General features: G+C 44.8%; 5 protein-coding genes and 1 long non-coding RNA gene across 7 annotated transcripts; 3 read left to right on the top strand and 3 right to left on the bottom strand.

Moving 5' to 3' along the window:
- The first annotated feature begins 78 nt into the window (after positions 1–78).
- On the top strand, positions 79–677 carry LOC125764770 (cystatin-like protein). Its single transcript, XM_049429349.1, has 2 exons — positions 79–222; positions 291–677. The coding sequence occupies exon 2, from the start codon at positions 297–299 to the stop codon at positions 591–593; it is 297 nt and encodes a 98-aa protein (XP_049285306.1). The 5' UTR covers positions 79–222; positions 291–296; the 3' UTR covers positions 594–677.
- Positions 678–788: 111 nt separating this feature from the next.
- On the bottom strand, positions 789–3,244 carry LOC125764691 (tetratricopeptide repeat protein 30 homolog). The gene is made up of 3 exons (XM_049429198.1): positions 2,935–3,244; positions 2,140–2,854; positions 789–2,068 (listed from the first exon to the last, which is right to left on the bottom strand). Exons 1-3 carry the CDS (start codon positions 2,992–2,994, stop codon positions 879–881), a joined length of 1,965 nt encoding a protein of 654 aa, XP_049285155.1. The 5' UTR covers positions 2,995–3,244; the 3' UTR covers positions 789–878.
- A 5,155-nt stretch (positions 3,245–8,399) lies between these two features.
- On the top strand, positions 8,400–9,688 carry LOC125764744 (single-strand selective monofunctional uracil DNA glycosylase). Its single transcript, XM_049429315.1, has 3 exons — positions 8,400–8,958; positions 9,081–9,344; positions 9,410–9,688. The coding sequence occupies exons 1-3, from the start codon at positions 8,545–8,547 to the stop codon at positions 9,686–9,688; spliced, it is 957 nt and encodes a 318-aa protein (XP_049285272.1). The 5' UTR covers positions 8,400–8,544.
- Positions 9,689–9,785: 97 nt separating this feature from the next.
- On the top strand, positions 9,786–10,460 carry LOC125764759 (tRNA-specific adenosine deaminase 2). The gene has a single exon (XM_049429339.1). It carries the CDS (start codon positions 9,786–9,788, stop codon positions 10,305–10,307), a length of 522 nt encoding a protein of 173 aa, XP_049285296.1. The 3' UTR covers positions 10,308–10,460.
- Positions 10,451–15,116, bottom strand: LOC125764707 (uncharacterized). Of its 2 annotated transcripts, XM_049429242.1 has the most exons (3): positions 13,752–15,114; positions 13,374–13,688; positions 10,451–13,015 (listed from the first exon to the last, which is right to left on the bottom strand). In XM_049429242.1, exons 1-3 carry the CDS (start codon positions 14,476–14,478, stop codon positions 12,528–12,530), a joined length of 1,530 nt encoding a protein of 509 aa, XP_049285199.1. In that variant the 5' UTR covers positions 14,479–15,114; the 3' UTR covers positions 10,451–12,527. The 2 variants fall into 2 exon arrangements, with proteins under 2 accessions (XP_049285199.1, XP_049285198.1); XM_049429241.1 differs by having other exon boundaries at positions 13,374–15,116.
- A 1,225-nt stretch (positions 15,117–16,341) lies between these two features.
- On the bottom strand, positions 16,342–17,034 carry LOC125764775 (uncharacterized). The gene is made up of 2 exons (XR_007418483.1): positions 16,759–17,034; positions 16,342–16,576 (listed from the first exon to the last, which is right to left on the bottom strand). It is a non-coding gene; the product is annotated as an uncharacterized LOC125764775 (long non-coding RNA).
- Between the last annotated feature and the right edge of the window lie 10,176 nt (positions 17,035–27,210).

Raw genomic sequence — 27,210 nt, 5'->3', positions numbered from 1 at the left:
TTTTCGATGTTATTACATCGACTATGTTTCACCAATACCAATGCAGCCTGGTGTCATACTACGCGAGTGTTGTGTTTATGTTTACATTCTATCCATACAATTTCTGTCTCCACTAGCACCGCGACGTAATGCGTAGTTCCATTCTTTGTTACACCCTTGAGCTGATCGTGTAAGGCAAAATCTCACAGCTATTAGGTGAATCACCGTAGACTGAGTAACACGGTGAGTCAAACGCGTTTGGATCGTTGATCAGCTTTCTCGAACATTCAATTAATCGCAAATACTTCCAGAACAAAATGGCTAGTGAACCTCTTTGCGGTGGCGTATCGGCTGATCCGGATATACACAAGCCTGAACATATGGAACGCATCGAAAAGGCACTTGCCACAGCATCTGACCGTGGTGGCAAAGCGTACAAATTGCATCGCGTGGAAAAGCAGGTTGTTGCGGGCATGATGTACACCTACTACATTTCGTTCGACGATGATGAGACTGGCCAGAAGTATAAGATCACCGTATGGGAACGACCGTGGCTGAAGGAAAAAGATCCGGAAGAGGCATTACGTGTTACGTTTCAAGTTCACAATGAATGATCACTCGTCGCTAGATCGGTTCGTATGGTGTGCTTTTTTGTATTAGTTAAGTTCAATATGTTGTTTGTATTATTTTGTTAAAAACTGCAATGGCTAAGGAAAATAAAAGGATCGCATACAGTCCAATTCATCTGCAGAGAAAAAGATAACAATTATGATAGAAAATTTAACTACAACATAGTCAAGATTTCAAAACTACAAGTTTATTCAATGCACACAATCCACAATAAGAGACCTTCTGTCAAAGTCTTTTGAGAGATTTCAAAAACGTACGATCACACTGCTTCACTTATACTCCATTAGCCGTAGCAATAAGGCTCGCAGTTTTCGTGCTTCCAGTCCGATGGTCGGTGGCTGTTCTCCCGAGTCTTCCAACGGTCCGGTCAGTACGGACGGTATGGTTATGCCATACGCTTCGCAAGCACGCAAGAAATTTAGCGTTTCCTGTAACGCGATCGATGGTAGTACGATCGTCTGTTTGGCCATCCCGGTCAACAGGCCCAAAACGCATCGCTTGACGTGGATCCACGTATCGGCACACAGCCGTGCACCCGATCCACCGTCCAATGCGTGTGCGATACGGGACAGTCCAAACTCGTAATTGTTCTTCGCACAGTACAGCGTGCCAATGACCAGATTGACAATGCACAGATGCAAACACTGGCCAGTTGCATTGCCCTTCCGTTCCTCGGCCCGTTCTACCTTGCGCATCAGCTCCTCCGCTTCTTCGTTCTGTGAGGTCATGATGTACGCAACGCACAGGTTCGCCAGCACAGATGCCGGGATCGATAGGATGTCGTCGTAGTTTTGACGTACGATCGGTTCATAGAATGCGGCCGCCTCCTTGTAGCGATCACCGCGCATAAAAAGCACATGCGCGGCGTGCAATCGCCAGGAGGGCGTCTCGGAACAGAACTCCGCACTGGCCCGAAATTCGCGCTCGGCACCCTGAAAATCATCCATGCGCCACGGAATCCAGGCACGTGCCATCGCCACCGGAAGGTAACTTTCGAGCGCACCCTCATACTCACGCAATGCCATTCGCAGGGCATTCTGATCCGTCGCGGAGCGACATTCCTGCACCTTGGCCGCTAGGGCACGCAATCTGCCACCGATGCTGCTGGCAAGTGTGCCGAGCTTTTGTTCCGCTTCCTCGGGCGTTGACTGGGCGGTTATCAATGCGTCCAGTAGATCGTACAGATACGGCGATAGGTATTTGTACGTCAGGTGCGTATGTTCCGCCAAAATGTCGGCCGCCGTGTCATACATTTCGTGCTTACAGCAAAGCAGTAACAGATTTGCAAACGTCTCCGGCGGACAGGTGGGAGGGCCTAGCTCGAGCAGAAAAGCCAGCCGGCGCAAACCGGCCCCACCGCCTGTGGGATCAGTAAGTGCCATATTGTGCAGCGTTACCGGATCAAGCTCCGGCTCGGATCGTGGTGGTAGATCGGTCAAAGCTTCGCGGGCACCTTCAACTGCAAAATTTTAATTTTGAAACATTAATCCGAACCAATTATCTTTTACGGTCCAATAGCAACACACACACCGTTTCCTTCCTGATACTCAATGGCCGCCTTTAGATTGAAAGCTTGAGCCAGCCCGGAAGCAGCCAAGGCTGGAGGATTGCCCACGCTTCGCGCTCCGCCTTCAGTTTCCGCCTGCGCACCAACACCAAGCTCCGGATGATTCCGTATGCCACGTTCCACAATCTCGGCAATGTAGTTTAGGGCTTGGGAATTTTCCTTACGCCGATAATGACAGAGGGCCGCATTGTAAGCGACGTGCGGGTTAAACCCACCAGCCTGCAGTGCGGACACGTACCGCTGCAGTGCGTCCTCGAACATGTTCGCCTGGTAGAGTAAACATCCTTCATCGTTCTTAGTACTCGCCTCCTGTCCATTGCCGTCCTGGCGCTGTAGCAGCAGGGACTGGGCCGCTGTATAATCCTCATTGCCGTAAGCAATGGCCGACTGTAACTGAAGGACTTTTTCCTTCAGTTCCGAAGAATCCACCCCGGTTGCAATGATTTTCTGTGCTTCCTCAAACAGACCCGCCTGGAAGAGGGATTGCGAGTAGTACAGGCGGTACTCTTGCACATCCGGTACGAGATTGATAAGATGCTCGTAGCAATTGGCCGCCTCGATGAAGTCTTGCATCTGGTAGTAGCAGTGGCCCAGCAGCGAAAGACCGGCACGGGTTGTTGAAGATTCAGGAATAGTGTTCAGCGTGTTTATCGCATCCTGGAATCGTTCCTCCTTGATCTAGAAACAACCCACAAAAAAGGTATTCTTTAACCATTATGTAAACTGGCGCCACAAAGCACATTCCCGTTGTGGTTTACCATCGTGTAAATTGTTTTCGTATATTCTCCATCACGAATTATCATATTTTGCGAAAACATAGTGAATCAACTGAGCTTCCGAAATTCTACACGCAATTTCTGTTTTTAAAAAAGTTTGTTACATGCTCACCGTTACCATGGCAACGATACCGTGGTGTACACGCTGAAACACAAGTTGAATACGTATCAATAAAATATACTTTTAATATGTGAATGATGATGGCAATAATATTGTAAATATTTACCGTTAAAAATTAACACAATTGTTGAAAATTTTGCATGAATATGCTTTACAATAGCATTCAAATTTTAACAGTGTAATATACTGTAGTGTCAGGTCCGCAACCGGTATCATTGTGAAGAGCTTTCGAAATGTCAGAGTGAATTATGACCATTGGACATGACAGTGTGCTGCGCAACTGTCATGCTGAATAAAGATATTCGTTATTGGATCGTTGTACAAGCAACATCTTCCGTTCTTCCGTTCTTCCGTTCTGTCTTCCGTTCTTCCGTTATACCTTCCGTCTTGTTATTAGGCTACCAAAGCCTCCTTCCGAAAAGTTAAATCTTCCGTAATACATCCGTATTACATCTCAGAAGTGGGATTCGCCCCGTGCTGCCGTCGTGTCATCTTGGTTTAGATCATGCACAGCCGTGATGAAATGTTGGGCGTTCTGTCGGATGCGGGGATTGCGGTTCCCCCTTCCGCTACCGTTGCCCAGATCCGGAGATTGTTTGCTGAAATTATGGGAATTGACGCCACACCGATACCAGACGAGGAACCAGCTTCCGATGCTCCTACCACGTGCCTGTCCGCCATTTTGGACGCTTCGAGTGCTACACCCGTGAAGCGCGATGCCGCCATTTTGGACGCCTCGAGTGCCACACTTGCGAAGCGCGATGCCGCCATTTTGGACGCCTCGAGTGCCACACTCGCGAAGCGTGATGTCGCCATTTTGGACGCTTCAAGTGTTACCCCCGTAAAGTGCGGTGTTGCCATGTTGGACGCTACCGCAGCGGAGCGTGTTGATGTCGATAGTGCGGCCAAAGAATGTAACCCGACTAACAAATGCACCCAGGCTACTTACGAAGACGAAATTCGCAGATTGCAGCAACAATTGGAACTAGTGGATTTGCGCCGTAAGATTCAGGCTTTGGAACACCAGTCTGAATGTGCTCCACCACCGATTGCTGACTTAAAACTCGATAAAACAATCGAACCCTTCACGGGAGACGACGACAGATGTATCATCCAATGGTTGGATGACCTCGATTATACTTTCTCCCTACATCGTGTGAAGGATGCTGATAAATTCGTTCATGCTCGCCGGCTGCTTAAAGGATCTGCGGCTATCGTTGCCCAGTCATCTCGTGCCCTTACGCTGGAACAGTTAAAGGAAGAACTCATCTCAACCTTGAGTGTGCCGCCCACGGTTGAAGCCGTTCTTCGACAATTACGATCCCGTCGTCTCTCCCCAAAGGAGACCGCCTTACGTTATGTGTTGGATATGCAACGTATTGCCAGCCGAGCCCCCATCCCGGAACCTGAATTGATCAACATTATCCTTGATGGTCTGGATAGCCCATCTCTTACTGCTGGGATGCGATTCATGGCAAACAACGTGGAAGATCTGAAGCCTATGCTTAAGAAATTCGAGACTATTCGGTCCAGAAGAGTCCCCAAGCCGACGACGACATCATCTTCAATTCCGGAGAAAGTTCCTGTTTCGACCAATCGAGGAGCAACGCAGAACATCATTCGATGTTACAACTGCTCGGAGTTTGGACATCTTAAGAGTGCCTGTTCTCGCCCCAACCGACCACCGGGGGCATGCTTCACGTGTTTCCAGATGGGGCATAACTACAAAAATTGCCCAAAGAAGGTCGCGAATGCTGCTGCTCATCCGGATCCAATTGCTCGTATTGCGGGTGATGATAATGAAACTCTGGCATTAGATGAATTACAAGAGGTGAGTGTTTCTTTTCTCAAGTTAGGAAAACCGGTTGTGGTAGTAAAAGGAATACAATCTCTATTTGATACAGGTAGTTCTGTAAGTTTTATAAATGAATCCATAGTTCCAGTTGGACTCCTGGCTACGTTAGCCCCTTCTCGATTTCGTGGCCTTGGGAACTCCCGACTTTATACTCGTGGTCAAGTAACGTGCCGTATAAAATTTAAGGAGGTGATCCTCAATCATTCATTTATTATATTACCCGAGAACTCTATGGCCTGGCCAATAATTATTGGTAGAGATATACTCCCTTCGTTTAACGTCAGTCTTACGTACTCCAAGAATTACGTCTCTCTTATGCAGCCCCATCGAGTGGAAATTGCAACCCAGAACCAGGATTCACTAGATGTAGCAACCAATGAAATTTCTGCTATTGACGTTTATGAATCGGAAATTGAGCTTGATGTTGGCCCCACATTATCTTCAAAGCAATCCGCTATTGTCCTATCAATCATTAAGGAAAATTATCTCGACGATTCTATTCAATGCACTCAATTAATAAATCATAAGATGAAGATCAACCTCACTCATCAGACTCCTATTTTTACTAAACCCCGTCGACTCTCTTATGGAGAGCGGAACCAAGTTAAGGAAATCGTATCCAAATTACTCGAAGAGGAAGTCATCAGACCAAGTAATTCCCCTTATGCGTCGGCCCTGGTGCTCGTTAGGAAAAAGAGTGGAGAGATACGGATGTGCGTGGACTATCGACCGCTAAATAAGATTACTGTAAGGGACAACTACCCTCTTCCGTTGATCGAGACTTGCTTAGAGCATCTTAGTAACAAAAAGTTCTTCAGCTTGTTGGATTTGAAGAGCGGATTCCATCAGGTACAGATGGAAGAATCTTCCATTCCTTACACTTCCTTTGTTACCCCTGACGGTCAGTACGAATATACAAAAATGCCTTTTGGCCTTAAAAACGCTCCTTCCGAATTCCAGCGTTTCATTAATTCAATCTTCCGCGAATTTATTGATGATGAAAAAGTAGTGGTCTACTTGGACGATATTATTATTGCTTCCGCCGATCTCCAGTCCCACCTGGAAACCCTCCAATCTGTTCTGAAGAGAATCAAACAATCCGGTCTAGAACTACGAGTGGATAAGTGTAGGTTTGCGCATGAGGAGTTGGATTATCTAGGATATAAGGCGAGCGCCTCTGGTATCCGACCTAGTGACCGGCATATTAAAGCCTTACGAAACTACCCAATGCCTTTAAATGTGAAACAACTTAGAAGATGCTTGGGTTTATTCTCTTACTTTCGACGTTTTGTTCCGTCTTTTTCCTGCATTGCTAAACCCCTTACTCAGTTACTACAGAAGGATGCCGTCTTTAGCTTTGATGCTAATTGTCGTGAGGCTTTTGAAACTCTCCGCGAGAGACTCATCCAATCTCCTGTACTTGCCATTTTTAACCCAAAAAGAGAAACCGAACTTCACTGTGATGCAAGCTCATTCGGATTTGGAGCAGTATTGTTGCAGAGGCAGGACGACAAGAAACTTCATCCTATCGCCTATTTCTCGAAAACAACCTCGAAAGAAGAAGCGAAGCTGCATAGTTATGAGCTAGAAACGCTCTCCGTTATCTATGCGCTTAAGAGATTCCATACCTACGTTCACGGGCTCCCTTTGAAGATATTCACAGATTGTAATTCATTGGTCGAGACCCTAAAGAACCGTAATGGATCTGCAAAAATTGCTCGATGGTCTCTTTTTCTGGAGAACTATGATTACACCATTCATTATCGTTCTGGAACTTCTATGGCTCACGTGGATGCATTAAGCCGAACTGAAGCAGTAGGTGCAATTAGCGAATTAGACCTTGACTTTCAACTTCAGGTAGCTCAATCAAGAGATCCTTCCATTGACTCTTTAAAACGAAAACTCGAAGTCGGTCCTGTTAATGGATTCATCTTGCAAGATGGTCTTGTTTATCATCAGTCTCCCCTCTATCCCCGCCAATTGTATGTACCTCGTGAAATGGTAGATAACGTCATACGACACAACCATGAAAAGATTGGTCATCTCGCTACTACTAAGACCTTTCACACTATTCGTCAGCATTATTGGTTTCCTCAAATGACAGTTAAGATTGAGAACTTTATTAAAAATTGTATAAAATGTATTGTATATTCAGCCCCCTCTAGGATAAATAATCGTAACCTATTTAGCATCCCAAAAGTACCGCTGCCTTTTGACACTATACACTTGGACCATCTGGGTCCATTGCCCTGTACTGGGTCTCGCAAGAAATATGTGTTGGTCATTATAGATTCTTTTACTAAATTTACGAAATTATATGCTACTGCTACAACTAACACTAACGAGGTATGTGACGCACTCAATCAGTATATGACATACTACAGTCGACCAAAACGGATCATTAGTGATCGAGCAACGTGTTTTACTTCGAATCTTTTTAAAGAATTTCTAGAGTCTCACAATATCTCCCATGTACTTAATGCTACAGCCTCTCCCCAAGCGAATGGTCAGGTCGAACGCGTTAATCGTGTACTCCGTCCTATACTAAGCAAACTGTCTGAGCTCACCGACTACTCTGATTGGAGTTCGCATTTACGATCTGCCGAATACGCTCTTAATAATACGGTCCATAGTTCCACGGGCTTCCTACCGTCCATTCTACTCTTCGGGGTCGAGCAGCGGGGTTGGGTCTTGGATGAATTGCGTGAATTTCTTGAGTCCAAAACAGAAGACGTTAGTCGAGACCTTAATCGTCTCCGTTCCGAAGCACAGGAAAATATCGAAATATCGCAAAATCGAAATGAGCAATACTTAGCCGATAGGAACAAGCCAGCTCCTAAATTCAACGTAGGAGATCTAGTAGCTATCAAATATACAGACACAAGCGGTGTCAACAAAAAGCTTAACTGTAGGTTTCGCGGCCCTTATATAATTCACAAAATTCTTCCTCATGACCGCTATGTCGTTAGAGATGTTGAGGGTTGTCAACATACACAAATGGCCTATGATGGCGTTCTAGAAGTTGATAAGCTTAGGAAGTGGGCCACTAATACGTAAATATGATTAGGTATGTAGTCAAGTAGAATTGAGGTCAATCCTAAGTCAGGATAGCCGAGCTGTAATATACTGTAGTGTCAGGTCCGCAACCGGTATCATTGTGAAGAGCTTTCGAAATGTCAGAGTGAATTATGACCATTGGACATGACAGTGTGCTGCGCAACTGTCATGCTGAATAAAGATATTCGTTATTGGATCGTTGTACAAGCAACATCTTCCGTTCTTCCGTTCTTCCGTTCTGTCTTCCGTTCTTCCGTTATACCTTCCGTCTTGTTATTAGGCTACCAAAGCCTCCTTCCGAAAAGTTAAATCTTCCGTAATACATCCGTATTACAACAGCAAGTCTTGAAATTTCGGTAGTAGAGATGACAATTTGTCGTAATGCTGTGTTACGACTGAGTAACCCTGCATGTTTACTCGTCAAGCGCTGTCAAAAACCGTCGGCGCGCGGCACATCGCTCGTTTCGTCGAACAATACAAACGGAACAATTCAAAACGCACATTGTGCTTACCATTTTACACATTTCTACCGAATAAGTAAGTGTCGAAGCCAGTGCTAATGCTGCGCAAAAAGTTAAAACTAGACGAGAAACCATTGGACGCCTGTGACACGTGTGCGCCCCTTGGTGAATTCTCGCTTTCCCAGTTTGCAAACGTTCCGAAGGCAAGGATAACCGCCCATACGGTTCCTACTGAAAGTGCCACAACTGAATCGAATAAAGCTAGTTCCGAGCCGTTACCTGCCCGGTGTACGGGAGCGGTTCCTTATTGGCAACAAGTGTACCATATCGAACAGGAGTTATCGGCAGCGCTGCGTAAAGTTACACTGCCGTCCGATGTGGCCGCCTGCTATGATCCGATCGAGTACGCTTCCGAGATACATTGCGCCTATCTGCAACGTTTCCTCGATGGTCCGAAGCCGATTCTGTTTCTCGGCATGAATCCAGGACCTTGGGGCATGTGCCAAACTGGGGTGATAATAACCTTTTCTCTTTCTTTCCTTTTCATTCCATTGCGACTCTATGAAGCCTTTGTTAATTTTGCAGTTTCTAACGAATGTTCGACACTTTCGTTCGTGCTTTTTTTTCTCCTCAGGTACCATTTGGTTACGTTCCGGCCGTGCGGGATTGGATGGGATTGCGAGGAACGGTAACGAAACCGAAACCGGAATTAGCAGCCCGGCCGGTCGAAGGTTTGGCCTGTACGCGCGAGGAACAGAGTGGGAAACGCTGGTGGGGTTTGTACGAAGAGCTGTGCGGAACGTCGGATGGTTTCTTCCGATCTTGCTTCGTTTACAATCTATGTCCGCTAGCCTTTTTTCATCAAACCGGTCGAAACATAACGCCAAGCGAGCTGAAGGTACAATGTTTCTTTTTACTGTTGCAATTCAATATTTTTGACTAATTGTCTCTTTACTTTTTCAGGGCAAAGCAAAGGGAGAAATTCAATCGATCTCGGAACAATACCTAGCAATCGCGCTTACGCTGCTTAAGCCGAAAATTGTCATATCGGTTGGACGGTATACGGAGGATCGCATAAAGTCGCTTACAAAACAGAACAAAATTGACCCAACCATCGCTACGTACTGTATGCCACATCCGAGCCCTCGCAGCTTGAACAACACAAATTGGCCCGAGAAGGCCAAGCTTTGGCTTACCGAACACGGCATTCTACCGTTTCTCAGTTCGTCGCAGAACGCATAATCTGCCATCAAGATCTAATTTACTACATTCTCAATACGTTTTTCCAAAGTATTTTCTTTTATACATTTAGTATAAGTAATCGTTACCACCGCTAGCCATGGAACATTTTATGGAAGATGCCCTGCAACAGGCACGCATTGCGAACGACCTCAAAGAGGTTCCCGTAGGCTGTGTGTTCGTACACAGTACCCTCGATGAGGGTGCGGGCAACAAAAAGGACGAAATAATTGCGCGCGGATGTAACTTGGTGAACGAAACGAAAAACGCAACACGACACGTAGAATTCATCTGTATCGATCAGGCGCTTGATTATGCACGCCGGAAACGTATTACACCACCGGAAGCCATTTTTAGTAGCGTGACCGTAGTTGTAACGGTTGAACCGTGCATCATGTGTGCGGCCGCGCTGATCGAACTGGGCGTAAAAGAAATCATCTATGGCTGTCGAAACGATCGGTTCGGCGGCTGTACCGTGCTCGATGTGGCACATCTGCTTAGATCCACCATCCCCATTCGTGGCGGGGTGCGTGGTGTGGAAGCGATGGAGCTGCTGAAGGAATTTTACAAAGGAGAAAACCCATCCGCACCGGTGCCAAAGCCAAGGGCTAAAAAACTGTGACACTGAACACATGAAATGAAATGAATCAAATGCGGTATGTTATTTGTTTTACAATTATATATCATTTTTATTACTTAAGCAGAATTTTAATAAAGGATTTCTTTCTGGAGAATATTCGTAAGCGTAAATGAATGGGGCACGGCTTTAAAATAAGTAGTCGACTTTACTTTATTTCGCCTCGACGTCTTTCAGTAACAACAGAAACATACCGCACACACGAAAACAAATGTGCAGGTACTCCAGCCAGTCCCATCCAGGCTGTGGAATGGGAATGGAAAGAATCACTGCTTGCCTTTGTCACATACAAGCTGCAATAGCAAATGCAATCGAGACTTTGCGGGTCACCGTTCCTACACTACTGACTATACACACGTCTGGTTCGCCCTATCACTAGTAGTATTTTTCTTTAATCATCTTAACCCATTATGGTCATATACATACGTCACCGGCACACGTTGTTACACACTAATGTAGTTTCGAGCTTCGAAAAGATAAGCGTCATTTTCCATTTACTTTCCTCCGTTCCAAAACATCTCGGGATATTCGCGCGTCTAGATGATACACATTCGTCTTTCTTGTTCCCTCCTTTTTCATCTCCTCAAAAGCGGACAATAACGTTCTTGTGTTGTATAATCGTTTATAATAGTAACGTAGTATAATATCCTGCACGAATATTTCTCCTTCTGGCCATAAATACCTAAATCCTTTACCAGGTGCGCTTTCATCCCAATCAATTGCCGCAATTGGGTTAGTACACGCGCTTCTATATAGTTTGGACACAACATCACAAGTATGCTCCGGGGTCGGAACACATATTTTTTTTCCTTTTTTGTTTTGCTGGTCTCTCTTGCCACCGAGTTCAAGAGTCTTCCTCCATTAAGCGCATCGTTGCAGCCTGCATCGTTAGATATAGATACTGACTGATGGCAGATGAACCATCATCCGTTTCCGTCCATTCGACGGCAATATAATAACAGTTACATACTACATCTCATTTGTGGCGTGTTTTAAACCCGTTCATCGTAATCTTATTTTATTATCGAATCACATTGATCACCCGATCTCGCTTGCCCAACGTTTACCAACTTGGACTTGATTGATCAACAAAGACTGTGGCGCTCTTCAGCTGTTCTATCGTATTCGCTTTTTTTTGTTTTATGCTTTATTTTCCTTTTTGTTTCACTTCAATCACGAACAGCGCTTATCGTCCCGGCATATAAGGGCATAGAGAAAAGAAGAAATCACATATCATTTGCATTGTCGCATTGGTTTTTGTTATATTATATATAGTTGTACAATGTAAATTATGCGCTACGTATATACGGTTTACATTATTTTGTAAAATATCTCCCATTCTGGATATTATGTTTTCCTTATGTCTGCCCTGTCCTTTGGGGCCTCGATTTCAAAACAATCGATTTCTACTGTTCACACACACACACACACACATACATACATAATTGCATAGTTTTTGCTGATTTTACAATAAAAAGGTTTTCCGGTTTTTTTTATTATTTTCTGTTTGCTTTTTTCTTGTCTACAATTTGTTTCAATCGACGCATCGCGAAAGAATTCCGCTTTTTACATGTTCGCTTTCTGCAATTGATCGCAATTTCGCAATAATAATGCCAAGCTTGTTTGATTCTCGTGCACCGTGTGCCATTGTGTTGTTGTGTTCTAAGTAACGCACGCAATACGCACCCGGTTATCCGTCGTCATACGCTTATACCATCACACAAAATGATAAAGTCATAGATTAATAAGTAAAACGAAACCGTACAAATCAAGCACTACACCATCATAACCCATCGTTTGCTTCCGATCTAATGGTCTTCCGCCATTGTGTATCATCATTCTCAAATATTGAGTATATTTCGATAAGGTTTTTGGTTAAACTTCGAACGCGCGGGTGTATCAATTGCAGAAGAAGTAATGCTACGATCGGGAGTGGAAATAAAGCAAGCTAAAAACTAACATTTGGTTCATATCCCAGGGAACCACCTAAACGCTAAGCAATGTCGCAATCACGCAAGCCTTTGGCTTCCCGCTTGCTTACGCTACTTCTTTTGTGGCACTACAAACCTCAGGAGGTTCTTGGCCTGCCATTTTTCTGGCTTTCCTACCCGTGGCGAGATAGTCAGTCCTCTGCGTACGGTCCGGATGGGATTTGACACCCCGGTCGGTCCTGTCGTGTAACACCTCACAGACGGAATTTTCTCCTTACTCCACCGCAAGCGATGGCCTCGGGGATGGTGAAAGCTCATCAGCACCGTTCAGCAACAGTTCTTCCTCATCGTCTTGCTGCTGCTCTGCATCACTGGCGTGACCACCATTCGGGCAAGGACTTTCGCCGCCGTTCATTACCGGCGACGATAAGGCAGAACGATTCGCAACACCGTTCATCAATCGAGCATCGTAATTGCGGCCCGCTTCTGCCATCAGATCCATGCCCATTGGTTCATCGACGTTGTCGTCGTCGCTCATGCTGCTGCTACTGCTGGAACTGCTGCTACTGCTGCTGCTTGAGCTGGTGCTCGAGCTGTCTGATTCGCTATCTTCGCTTGTGCTGCTGTCCAGCTGTACACGTTGCTGATGTTCAGCCACTTCCATCCTTTCAACAGCTGTGCTAGTCGCCACGCCATAGCGTGGTGACGACCTAGGCATTAGAAAACCCATTCGAGTGGCATACTCTAGCTGACGGCGCAGGTCTGTGCGATAATGAAACAAAATACAACGAAAAACAATTACAATTATTTAAAACCATATCATTTTATGTTACGTTGTTAACAGAATTGCAGGAAAATACATTTAAAATAATTTCCCAATGATGTGCGTTTTTCATTTTCAGTTTCTCGGTGCAGTTTAATGAATGAAACATATTAACATTCTGGTTTTGTATGAATCGTATGAATATTCATTTTAATGTCATTCCAGTTCCATTTACAGAAACAAAATAATTAAAACAGTATAAATCAACACACAAAAAACTTCAAGTACGCATTTAAGTTCCTGTTCGGATATATGTACACGTGTGTGGTAGGGTGTTTCCTATATTTCCATACTCACCCAAATTTTCCCGCTCCAACACCTTCACACGCTCTTCCAACAGTCTATTCCGAGATCCACTGCCATCATCACCACGTTCGCCATCATTGCCCGCCACTACCTTTGCCATGTTTCCACCAACGTCACAATCGCCTCCGTTGCCACCACCAGCACCACCGCCGTTCGCACCGCTGCGACGTACCGTCTGCTCGTATTCCACCGCTAGCTTAATATACTCTTGGACAAGGTCGGGATGGCTCAGGCTTTCCAGCTGATCGAACCGTTCCCGCTCGTACACGCTGGAGAACTCCTTGGTAAGGAAATCCTCTTCATCCTCTGGGAGTGAGTAAAAATAATTTTCTTCTGAATCTATCGAAAAACTAGAATCGCGCGTTCTACCTGACGGGGTCAGCACTTGCGGCATGTGGTCCTCCATCAGGAAGCGGTTGGTATTGTATGGCACTAACGGTGGCTGATCGGATTTCAGGAACGGTGTTATCCGGCGGGAAGCCGCGACCGAGTACAGATGGCGCCGCTTGTTGTGATTTATTTTACCACCACCCTGCATCCCGGCACTGGGTTCGGCACCACCACCACCCTGACCACCCTGACCTCCCTGGCGCACACCTTGCCCTGCAGGGTACTGAAACTTCCAATTGGTCTTGCTGTAAGGTCGATTTGAACTCGATTTGCCACGGTTCGACTTACGGCGACGGTTTTTACGCCGGCACCGTCCCTCCGCAATACGATTGCTAATGCTGGCCGCTACCGTGCTGTTGCCTTGATTGCTGCCCACCACACCGGGTCGTTCCTGTTCATCGTTCCCTTTTCCATGGTTGTTATCGGTGACTGGTCTCGTTGCTACCGGTGATTCGTTTGAATCCTGGCGCGAAACCAAGCAGCGACCATCCAACGGTCGTCCATCTTCGGTAACACTAGCGCCGCCATCGTTCGTGGCGGCAATCGCATGAACTGCCGCGTCGGTTGCTGCGTTCGGCGAATGGATTGCGTCTGGTTCGCAGCCTCCAGTCAACATCGCGGACTGGTCGGCGAGTAGGTCGATTTCGTCGCACTGCCGGGAAAAAGACATATTTTCTACCTGTTCCATACTATGTTCAATCGACATTTTGTACTACAATGATCGCACGGCACACCTAATGTTCTTTACGCACAAAACCCCCAATTGAGCAACACTTCCCTCACTAGAAACGTTCACTAGAAACAATCAGCTTTGCACTAAACACTGGATGTATTTTTTCCACAGTCGCCATATTCTCAAGCGTGCCGTCCCGGTTGCGCATGTATGCACTGCCACTTTCGCACGCTCTCACAGCATACGCGGCTAGCGCCTTCTCGTTTGTGTCGCTTCCAACTGTAGTATCGCTTTCTCTTTCGTTCGACAGGGTTGTAGTGTGTCCAGGCAGGCAGCAATGTTTGAAAACCAGTAAAATACGGTTTCAATTTTCTTTTCTTAATTTTCACAAAATTCTCAACCTTTTTGCTCGTCTTCACATACACACACACTCGGAAAAAAGGATAATTTTTGTGTTTGCCTTATTCAGCAAAGTACACCTTCCTCGCGCGCAGGCTACACCACTGATGTCTTCACTACGCACTTTCGATGCAAGGGCACACAAAAAAAACTTCCAACCAAGAATGTACGATTCCTTCGCGGATCGGTGGTTTGAGCTTTTGCTAAGAGTCGTACGCCCGTCCTTACTCGTCGAGTTCTGGCAGCGTAATGCTTCGGCATTTGTTCGGTGACCATCGCTAGCTCGATTTGCTGTTTTGCTTTGCACGGTCGACACTTATACCGGATCCACTACCTGTCTCGATTTACTCACTCTCTCGCTCTCAGTTTGCTCGCTTTCGCACATACTGCTGGTAGCGGGTAACGATATTACGTCACGGTGCAGCACAGCAACGCTCATGGGAAAGACTCAGCTGTGCCATCTTGCTTGAATCTGCTTTTTTCCTAATACCTCTTTCTGTACTCTTCCTTCTCACGTTTCAGCGGCTGAGTGTGAATAGTGCGTACGATTTGTTCGAATCGTGCTAAGGGGTCGTCCATTGATGATGCTTTCGATTTCGTAGGCCTGCTATTAATAAACCATGTGTTCTATGCTACCGCTACTGATTTGGTGTGGCGGAATATGTGGCTGCTCATCGCACACTCGCTTTTAGAACGAATGATACCATTTTTATAATGAGTCAAGAAAAATAAAATCACTCTGTACTGTTTTTCTACACGTTGTCAAACTTGTTAAAGTATTTCGATTATGTGACAGTTGTAAGAAGTGCTTAATGGGTAGTAATTTCTGCAATATCTCATGTTTTTCTGCCTTACAAAAATGAAGATCACATTCATAAACTAGTGTCAAACTCATGTCTTCGAAGTCTTTAGTTATCCCTACAAATAAATATCGGTAAATAAAACAAAAACATTGATCTCTGGGTGGATCGCCCCACGCAAGGTATGACACAATTTCACCAACACACACGCACGCACATTCCCTCAGCTAACGAAACTGCTTCGAAATAGCGTTTTAAGATAAACACGATTCCGTCGTGTGTCGTACATGGCATGTAAATCAAGCACGAAAGGCAAAAAAGGGAAGAGGGCCAGAATTTTACCTTTCCGTGGAAGGAAGCAAAAGGGAACAAAGGGAGAGAAGGTGGTCGGGACTATAGCAAACAAAAAAAAAAGATTAACAATTTGCATTGAATGGAAAAATCGTATGTGGAAGAAAAGTGTGTGGAGACTGTTGCAGATAACGCGAAAAGACCACAACGATATGGATGCTATCACTGGACTGAAGGGGGAGGAGGTACGAGCAAACCGCGAAAAATGTACATGCCTATTACTATTCCTTTGCGGTTCTGTTAGTCCTTCATTCTACCCCACCTACTCAAAATACTCGCGCTCGATATTTCTTTCTCACTCTCTCACTCTCATCCTGTCATGTTGTTTCTCTCGCTCTCACGTGTGTTTCTGATTGTCTCTCGCTATGCGTTTTGTTTATTTTTTTGTTTAAATTCTGCTTTTTACCTCCTTGGACCCATTTCGCCAGGGTTTTTTTTTTTTATTCCTTTAGCTTCGCACGTATTTCAAGGCAACACTTTCGCTACTACCTCCTCCTGGTAATTCTCTAATCCACCACCACCAGTCTCGTCTCTTTGTCTGTTTTTTCCTAACGTGGATTTGATGTACCAAAAATTTTATGCTGGAATTAGACAAGCATGAGAGCGAGAGAAAGAGAGATAGCGAGAGAAGTTCATATGCAAGAGAAAAGGATGCGTTGCTAACCAACCCGAGGGCTCCATTAACGCTTTCCCAAGAAGATGGATTTGCGGGTATGGGCCGTTATTGGTTTTCCTCGAACCACCTGAAACAATAAGTACCTACCCCAACATGATGTTTATGTCCCGGTATCGGACACCCCACCTCAGCGCAGTTACTACCCTTTGTACACTGAACTCCTTGTATGTATGTGTGCATTAATCCTTTACCGGTACAGTGGACAAGTTGTACCCGTCGCATGCAAATGATAGAAGGGAAGAAAAACAACAACGACAACCAGTCAAATTACCAACGTGCTCATACCGAAACATTTTCGGCACATTTATCTTCAACGAAGTGTGATGCGTAGGGTGGAGGAGTTGAATGTCAGGTGTTGAATGATCCGGACGTTTTCTCAATTGTGCCGATGATGATCGTGATACACGTATCGTACGCGTTCGAGTCACTCGGTAAGAGCAGATTTAATCATTCCGACCATCGTGAATGTACTTGTTCGAACATGGTTGGCTTTACAACTCGTCGAACGAACTGTGGATGTTTGAAGTTTATTCTACGCAATTAGGAATGTGATTGAACCTTTCGAAATTTTCCAATTTTTATGTTCAAGAGTTCGATTCTAACTTTCCTGAAAAAAAACCAAAGATTGCGGATAGTCCTAGATTACTATGTACAAAGAAAACGTTTCCTAACAACCATCGAAACCAACTATTCACCATATTCCCCAAAAACCAAGATCTAGTAGCCTTGGGACAACCTGGTAGCTAACTCCTTCATGTCATCGAGCCACCGTTGATGGGCGGTTGGAACGGAAATAGTGTGAACTTACCGAGAAGCATCCGCCAGGAAAAGTTACTAGTCGTATCGTAAAGCACGGCCACTTTAAAGGCTAAGCAGGCCGATACGGGGTGTAAAAGCAACCCCCAAATGGAACGAAAACCTCCCCATCATATATGCTCATCCTGTGAGCGTGTGTGTGAGAGTCGATGTAGTGTGTGTGTGTGTGTTTTTTTTTGCTCCTCGTTTCGTTGCTGTTGCTGCTGCTGTTGCATTTTATTTTTATTTTTGCCGCACTTCGGCTCTCGTGTGCTTTTGTTTTCGCACAGCAGAGTCTACGACGCGTACCCACCCCGTTCAACCCCCCGTAACATCGCACCCTACTGCAGACGTTCGCAGGCGAGCAAAACACACTCTCGTGAGTTGTTCCTCTCGTGATCACAACAGGCGTGAGCATGGGACGGACGGTGAATGGAGGACAAGCACAGGCAGAAGCGTTGAAACAGCGGCTACACAGGGGAGCATCTCAGGTCTGGGAGGGGGGGGTGGTATACACCCCCGTCACGCTCGTTCACGTTGGTGGGCGGCAAATAAATACTATTGCCGCTGGAAGGAAATCGTCAACCTGCACGGTGGGGTGGCCTTTTGCCTGTGGGGATGGGATGATGGTTTTTTTTGTATAGGTACATATCGATGTTCTTAACACCGGAATGAACCGGAAAAACTGAACCGATACTTAATAGCGTTATATGCGTTGTACTGCTTGGAATCCGTTTTTACGTAACGATTTCAATGGTAAGACACAATTCTTTGCTAATTATTAAAAAGTTGTCTCTAATAAACGAAGACATCTTTATCGTTTAATATTCTTTTGTTATGAAATATTACATCTGTATGTTTCATGATAGTCAATTCCGTCGTGTCAGAATCACGCGACTAAATCAAGCAAATTAATTACTTCTTCTTCTTCTTCTTCTTGCAAAATGAGGTGGCGTGCAAAAAAAACTCCAATAATCTGGGAAACGCGTGACGACAATTAGGGGATGAAATGATAACGTCACCAGTTCGCTGCTCCCGAATGGCAATTTTCTCCTTCATTGCCAACTCCATACCATGTACCATACTGGCAATTGACGCCATTACGGTATCTTACGGTACAAACAGGTGTTATCGTTATGATGATGGTCAACGGCCGTTTGTCGCTTTCATGCATATGGGCCCCTTTTCGGACGTTTGCTCCTAGGAGACGAATTAAATACGTTATATACGGTACGTTGCTTTATGACGTCCGGCATGAGTTCCGAAAAGGAAGGGGACGCCATTAGTATTTAAACATTTTTTTGACCTCAGTTAATGGATGCATTGTACATTTGGCCTTTAGGAGTTTGTTCTAAATGGATACATTGATGGTTAATTGATGGTGGTTCAAATCCCATCCAGACTAGACACTGTCGCTGATAAGTGAAACTATCTATTGAGCTGTGGGTAATTCAAATCTGACAGAGTCAATGACGAAATTCATTAAAACTATGCTTATCAAATCAACTATCTTTCCTGATAAGTCAAATGGTTTATTACGCAATGGAAGGTGTTCTCAACTTTAGCTAATCTTTTCTAATGTAGTACTGGGTGTGTGATAGTTTTGTGAGATACAAACGGAGATATGTCTAGATAACACTCAAATTATCATCTTTCAGATGTGGCCGATAGATATAAGACATTTTAGCAACGTTAATCAGTTATACATACTACATATACACCTGCTAATGTACATATCTTCGTAATATTAATATTAAACTTTTTGCCATTAAGTTGTCAATTCTTACGGGAGCTACTAATAGGCCTTTCTTTACCTATTACATTCCCCATTTTCTTCAAGGTCCCACAGACTCGTGTTCCAAGCTTCGTCCTTGAGGGTCACCGATCACCGAGTTTCAACAGAGACCGTCCCAATCAAACAGCAATAAAGGGCGCAAAGAAACAAAAGCAAAACCGGGTAATTGTCAAACGAACTAAACGATTTCCGATTGTGTTACGCCGGGCCGGGCACTAGAATCGTGGCCCCGGGGGGAAACTAGACCGAGCCGCGTGTGGGGCAGATTGCATCTGCACATTGCTTCACGTCGAACGGTTCGAACGTATATAGCCACTTTTCCGTATCGACATCAATCGTGGACAGGTTTTTGGTAGGGGTGAACTCCTTAGTTCTAGTGAATGCGAGGCGAACAGGCATGGCATGCGATACAAAATATCTTCTGGTGACGTGCCGTGACGTCTTTTTTTTCGCAGCCAAGAACTTCACCGCATCAGGAATGGGACAACAACAAAAGGGAAACAATAGTCAACACAACTATTGCAGCGTTTCGAATGCGCAATGGTTGCTTTGTTGTGCCAATCGGGATGTCATTTTCGTTGTTTATAGCAATCTAGCGCCCAAAGCGACTTTTCCGCTTTCCTTAGTTACCAGACGCGCCAGTCGGAGTTTTTCCGTTGTTTGTTTTGCTTGCGCATCATCTCATTCCGGCGTCACGCGCTAGTAGAAGAAGAACTTTAAAGTTTCTGTCGCTACGTAATCGTACCCGATTTTAATAAGCTAATGAAGCTTTCTGATGCGCATTTTCGTATGATCTCTCACGTCCCGCATTGGTTATAAAGTTACGGGGTGTCGTTCATTTCCTTCGCATGCTACCAATTCACGGTACATGGCAATTGCTTGCCGAACATGTGAAATTCCGATTCATATTTGAGCGAACACGAAACATGCGCGAGGATGTGTATATTCCGCTAAACAAAAACAAACATAAAATACCTATCTTCCGTTTTTCCGTTCGCTGCCGATGCGTAAGATATGGCTGCTGTCCAGGCAGACTCCGTTCAGCAAACGTTGCTTGTGGTCCATAATACATAAACAAACTGCGACCCCATGCACCATAGCACACACATACGCAAGCAGTCGAACGCATTGGGAAGCATAAATACAAAACGCTGCTCGACGCCCGTCGAAGTCCTTGGTTGTGTGTTTTTCTCTTTTTCGTCTAGTCAACTATGAAGTACAGTGCTGGCGATGTGAATGGTATTGAGTATGGATATGAAGAGAACATTTTTAAAGCATTTTGATTCGTCTTTCAGCTTGTAATTTGTTCTGGGAATCATTAAAAATACTAAATACATAAAATTACGACAAAACAAAGCAATTGATACCAAGCAACGGAATTCACTCTAATCGAGATTTCTTCCATAGTAACTTTTACTCGAATCGCAAACACTGTAGGCAGTACCGTTTGGCGCACAATTCTAGCAAGCACTGGTTCAAACGCGTTTCCTTTCCATTTCTTCGGCATGCTCCTTGGAATGCCGTGTAATGCCCATTCATGCGCAAATTGCCAAAATTTAGCATTACCGCTTGCTTAACGAACGTGAACAGCAGCAGGAAGAAAATAAAGCGAAGAAAACAAAAAGAAAACAAATAAATCGTGTGGAGAAAACTAAAGCAAAAAAACAGATAAACAAAAGGCGGCAACAAAAATTGGAGCATGGTCTACAATTTCGGATGGATACCAAAACAAATCACGAAACGAAACGACAGCACGATAGAACAGTGAACGAAAACTAAAGCGAGGAAGAACTCAATGCTGTTTTAAAGCATTTGGATTTTTTTAGTTGTGTTTATCCATACGTTAAATATAGTAATACTAACATAAAATGTTTCGAAAAATTATAAAGTATTTTTGAAGCGAAAATGGAGATGAAAAAGCTTAATCCGCCACTGCAGCAACAACCAGTTTTAAGGAGGTTATCTTGAGGAAAAAAAGTTTATTTTTCACTCACTACAGTTCTTGCTTTCCGCGGAGCTAATATATCATCTCTTTCTATTTGTCACATTTTACACCTTTTTAATGCTTAATCCGTCCCGATTCCTTTTCATTCGACCTCGCCGTCTTCATCATCATCATTAGGCCGTGTTTCGCTGATGCTACGAGATACTACCAGCCCAACTTCATTGCAAAACGTCATTCTCGTTCGCTTCCCCACTAACCAACATAACCCCACATAACTGGTCAACTTGCGTGCCTTGGCTGTGGATGGTACTGACCGCACAATTCTAAACCCCACTACCCGTGGATCGTTTTTCTTTTTTTATTTGGAGCTAACAAACATCAGACGATAATAGGCACCGAGGGGCCCGCTTATGACGTCGCAGCCTCTCACGTTCGTACGCGTTGTCACCCACCCATACGTACGTGTTGGCAAAGCACACACCTCACCATCACAGTAGCCAAAGCCGCGCTCGAAGTTGAATTAACGAAAGACAAGTGATATCCCCTTCCATATGCGTTGGTCGATACTACACCACTACTAGACCGGTGTACGCTTCTAGTAGTAGTAGACAGGGGCTACTACTGGCAAACACCATGGCAACCTTGCAAAACAACGGCGATTGCATAGCCGCTTCTTCTTTCTTCTTCGTACGTAGAAGAAAGGTAATAAAATCGCTCCTCGCGACGGGATGTTTAATTTGTTTTACTAAATGTTTAACACCTCACCTGGTGGATGAACTTTTTAATTTAATAAAATCATTTATTTTATGATTTATTTTTCATAAAAAATAATTATTCTACGTCGCAGGCTTAACGTGTTATCGCATGTGTGATCATCAGTGTACGAATGTTTTAATTCGCGTTCTTTCCCACCTACCGCTAGGGTGATAAACGGTTACGTTATCTAGTGATAACACCCGACAGCATACTGTTTCCTTCTCACACCACCAAATCGCCAAAGGCCAACCGAGGAGCACATTTTACTCCACACCAGGTGTCCAAACATGAAACGCAGATGCAGATGATGCTGATATGATTGCTGGAATGTAAATAAAGCCATTTAATAACAACGCCCTGTAGTGATCTTCCCGAGGGAAGCTGTGAGGGTTGGGAAACGGAACAAAATTGCAACATAAACTAATTTCGAACGAGCACAATATAAAGTGTTGAACACCGCGTGCAGACACAGCAATGCGATCAACTGCGAATTGTAGATCAACGGTGAACACAAACAAACTGCTTCTGCTGATAAGATGGACATTGCTCTTTCGCTTGCAGTAACAAAAGATCACTGTTTTTCATTCATGAAAAAAAGATTATGTAGTAGTAATAATGGCACGAATAATATATGAAGTTCGTGCAGGTGTAGTGAAATGATCGTAGTCTCTTATTGGTGTACGATCGCTCTGTCCAGTCGCAAGCTGTACATTATCATTGTGCAAAACATTCTCGTCTAATCTTGAGGCAGAGTTCGCTGAAGAAATAAATGCAACTTACCACCTCGTAAACTTTGCATACAAAAACAACGAAAGTTTAGCAACATCTTCTGTACGTACGGCAAATGGAAAGAATTTAGTACGTGTCGTCCAACTGTCATCATTATTCGGGGTTTTTCAGAAGTTTTGTTTTCGCCAAGAAGCATAATGCGAAACCAAACACCACACGCGACCAGAACCGTAAATTCGTTCACTATGACACAATAATCGCCCCCAAAAAGGTATCGCTTGTTACATGTTACGGGGTTAGTGTGGAGAGATTAGGGGGCCAAGACGAAACGGTGGCCAATGACTCGATGTAATGGTCACCATCTGTTTCGTTAGGATTTGTGGCCGTCCGTTTGCTTCTGCAGCCGCAAAATTGCTCTTTAATGGAGGGAAGACGGGGACGGACATGGAATTTTCACGTGGGTGAAGATGCGGATAGATTTAGCTAATATGATATGTGTGCGTTCGGATGGGGTGTAGTGTTTATAAATATGTCTTTAAAAATATGCTTTCACCATTCGTTCTCTTGGTAATTGTGTCAGAATTCTTCGTAAAGCAGTAGAATATTTGACACAATTTATACATAAACAATGCAAACTTTTAACATGTATTTTGTATAGACTATTTCACATCGAATCTCGTAAGAAGCAGAACCCAACTCGTCGTACGAACAGCATTTGGAATTTCCCTCGCCTTGAGACGAAGTTTAAAATTACTCCAAACTGTTGCCGGGTGCAACTCCCACCCGGTAATGGCTTTTCTCGAGCCACCAAAGTAAGAGAAGCAAAAAAAAAAACACGCGTGGCCCAAAACACGGCAAGCAGAGGTGGTCTGAAAGTTGAAAAGGAAAACTCTTCACGGTTCGCCAAAGCCAGGCCGCGGCCGTGGTTGGGACGAGAGGAGAATCCACTAGACAAAAGGCGCCTGGAAACAGTGCGGACAACTGCTGAAACGTTCAAGGGATGGATGTGAGAGAGAGAGAGAGAGAGAGAGAGAGAGAGAGAGAGAGAGAGAGAGAGAGAAGGGAGAACGCGTACGCACAGAGAGTTATAAAAAAACACGTAAAAGCAACTGGCAAAGAATTTTCGGTACGGTAGTCCCCTGGTGCCAACAAACCATTGGTTTGATTTTCTTCTCCAACTCGTGAAAATGCCCGGAAAGCATAACGGAAGAATTAGGTCAGTGGCGACGTACATACACACACACACGTCCACTGCATGCAACGAAGTACAGCTCGTTGCAACTAAAAACCCTTCCCCAGGACGGTTTTCCGTGGTTCTTCATCGTCCGGTTTCTGTAAGGATTTGTGGATACATGAGTTAGTTGACTCACGATGTTGGAGCGTTACGCTGGAGGAGGCATTTTTCAAGGGTAAACCCATCATTTCCAACCCTCATAGCGTGGTGTTTTTGTTTTGCCCTTCCGTTGGTATAGTTAAGCGCCATTCAAAAAAAAGAACAGTGCATAGAATGAGTGAGAGTGTCCCTTTGGTATGGCCGGCTGGAAGGTATAAATTGAGGCGCGATAGCCACCACTTGCGAGCAAACTTTTCGCATGATTAATTACCTTCCCATCGAATGACGCGTAACGCAAGCAGTGTAACGTGGTGGTTATGGTGTTGGCGAGTGGAAAACCATCCAAGGAGCCTAAAACGAGCTTGACGATGGGTGAAAGAGATAGCTTCACTCCTCAAACACATCCAAGGAGTGCCAAAAAGGTAAACAGCGCGAAGTAGAGAGGCCCCCCCCCAACGTTGGGAGGGTGAAAAATCATCGCGATAGTAAAAACAACGCGAATCCGGCAAAACTTTCGTTTGCGGGAAGCTAGATGGTGCGATGGGGAAATTAATTCAGTTCATTAAACGTATATCCACCTAGTCGACCGAGATAGAAAGGGACATAGTTTAAGCTTGATGTACAGTAAAGCTGTTGTTTTGTGCGAGTTCCACCATGGGGTGTGTGTTTGGGAACAAGTTTGGAAGTAGGAAGCATACGGGAAGCGGATTAATAGTTTTTGATGCTTTAAAGTTGAAGTTCCTTGTGTTGTGCTGTTGTATAAGGAGCCATTAAGGATGTTTATTAGTTATTGTTTCCAAATAATTTACTGTAAGAAGCAACAGTGTCGGAGGAAAGTAACTTTTTGACGCAAGTTATCTTGCGGAGAGTCCCAGAACTTCCTGAACTCTCGTCGCGAATGATTGGCAAATTGAAGTTATAATGTCTTCAGACATATTCTTTCATATTTCCAAATGTTTTATTGGAGTTTCTTCGACGAGTGCATGTAGCGATTACGAAAAGCCATAGACCTTGGTGAGGATGTGTTTTTTAAATAGAGATCCATCACTACCTTTTTGATATTCATCTCTATTTCCCCACAGCCAACCTTCTGATCCAATCTGGGGGGAATCTTGGTTCTGGAGCTTTTGCATGCACTAAATCTAGATGAACTTTATAAAGTCTGTACCAATCACTTCCCCTACTAAAGTTGATATGGAAATCTGGCACTGGATGATATTTAAAAGAAGATATGTTGACCACCTTACAACTGTCGGAAACCGACTTTTGTGTAAATCCGGTTTTCATAACACGTATCTGAAGATTCCTGACTGTTGTTTCTGGATGACCTAGAAGATGGCAAGCATCATATCTGTACTCCATGTTCCTTACAGAACCTTTAGCTTTGCTGGAGAACTCTTGCAGAGTTGGTTCTATATCCAGTTCCTTGAGTGATGGTGAGTTGTGGAGCTTGCTCAGACTGCTCAGACAAATGCTGTTTTGCTGTCATAAAAATGTCGTTTTAATGCTCTGCTTAGTTCCAAGCGGATGCTCTTAAGTTTCTGCCTCCTTTTTGCATAGTGCGGGCGAACATTTCCATGTCGATGCACATGCACATGCACAGGCGGCATGCGGGATGGACTGTGATGGTGATCTCACGGTCGTATCGCATATATGTACACCGTGGTTCATCGATTACGATTCTCCATTCTTCGGCGTTTTCGATGTTTTTATTACAGCTGGTAGCGAACGGCGTAGAGAATCGGTGTGCAAATTAGACAAGCATCGACCATCGCACCACCATCAACCGGAGAAAACTTGGTGCAAGGTTGTAAATGCGCTTGGAACACTCTGACCCCCGCCGGGGGGAGAACTAATTGCCTGCAGAGAAACTCGCATCCAGCAATGGATGCCGCTGGTTACCGCTGTTTGGGTCTTTTCTATCTCCCACCCCTCTGGTTTAACGTTTTATGAGGCTGTAAGGTGCGATAAAACTGCTGGCGAAAGATGTTTATCCCGCAGGAACTCATCCGCGGATGCCGCGTACAGTAAAGTGGTAAAGCATTAAACGGAGATACACGATGCAGAGGGTTGTTGTTCCAAAGTGCAGCCTTTTTTGCGCTGATAAATCATGCATCGATGCTTATCACTTTCGGTCGTTGGTTACGCTTATTCAAACGATCAAGCACGACTTGTCAATCTCAACGGTGACCACACCGAAGCCGAACCAATGTTCCAAAACATCCATCCCGGGGAGGTGAATAAGGGCCAACGGAAAACAAAATGGGAAATAAAAAAAAGATCACTCCTTGCGGCACGTGATAACGCCGTACGAAATGATGCATCTGAAATTGCATCGAACGCCCTTTGCCATGTGGGACTGTTGGCGATATCGCCAATATAGCAGTGTAAAGGTAAAAGCCACTCCATGGATGATGGTGCTGGTGAAGTTTCAAGTATCGTTTCGGTTTTCCTTTTGTTCCTCCAACTCGGTTCGCGGCGGAACGCACGTTTACAATGATGTATGGCGCACCGTGCACAAAGGGAGAGGCGGAAGAAACAAAACAAAAAAAAATAAGGTGACACACAGAAACCAAGCCCCTACCCAAATGCCTCCCTACCTAACGACACCCCAACAACACGACCAACCAGCAATACGCGGGTCATCTAAAAGTCAATGGCCGTTTGAGGAGCTTGCGGTGTTTTCGGAGCGGGGGAACCATACCAAGAGCCGTACGGTCGTGGCCAAAAAGCGCCACGGTCAAAGCGATCGTGTTTTTTTTCGGTGGAAACTGTGTTACGAAAGAAAGTGCCATCGTTTCGGCCGCGATTGCAATCATCAGCTTGTTGTTGTTGGTTGTTTTCCCCTTCCTCTTCCCTCCCTTCTTCCCATCCCCTCGCCAATCAAACCCGATCGTGCGTGTGGATCAAAACAAAACGCCACTAATAACTGCGCTTTTCCGTGCTGCTCTTTCGCCCGGTCTGTTCACTGCTAGCTGTCTCGGGTCGCAGCTTCTTGATTCCGGTTCGTTTGGTTTCTCGCTTTTGCTCGCATGAATGTTCCGGCCCGCTTTGGTCGACCCTTTCCCGCAGCCAGCGTTGAAGGGGATTAATGCGTGGCTATGTTGCGCTATGCTACGCCAGCCGTTTGTCGCCGTTTTTGGACGCACTCCCCTACGTCACGTAGACCTTCTGTTTTGGTTGTTT

Source organism: Anopheles funestus, chromosome 2RL (genome assembly GCF_943734845.2).
Source record: "Anopheles funestus chromosome 2RL, idAnoFuneDA-416_04, whole genome shotgun sequence".
NCBI classification, from domain to species: Eukaryota; Metazoa; Arthropoda; class Insecta; order Diptera; family Culicidae; genus Anopheles; species Anopheles funestus.
The sequence above is the reverse complement of the archived record's forward strand: the minus strand, read 5'-3'. Positions and strand labels throughout refer to the sequence as shown.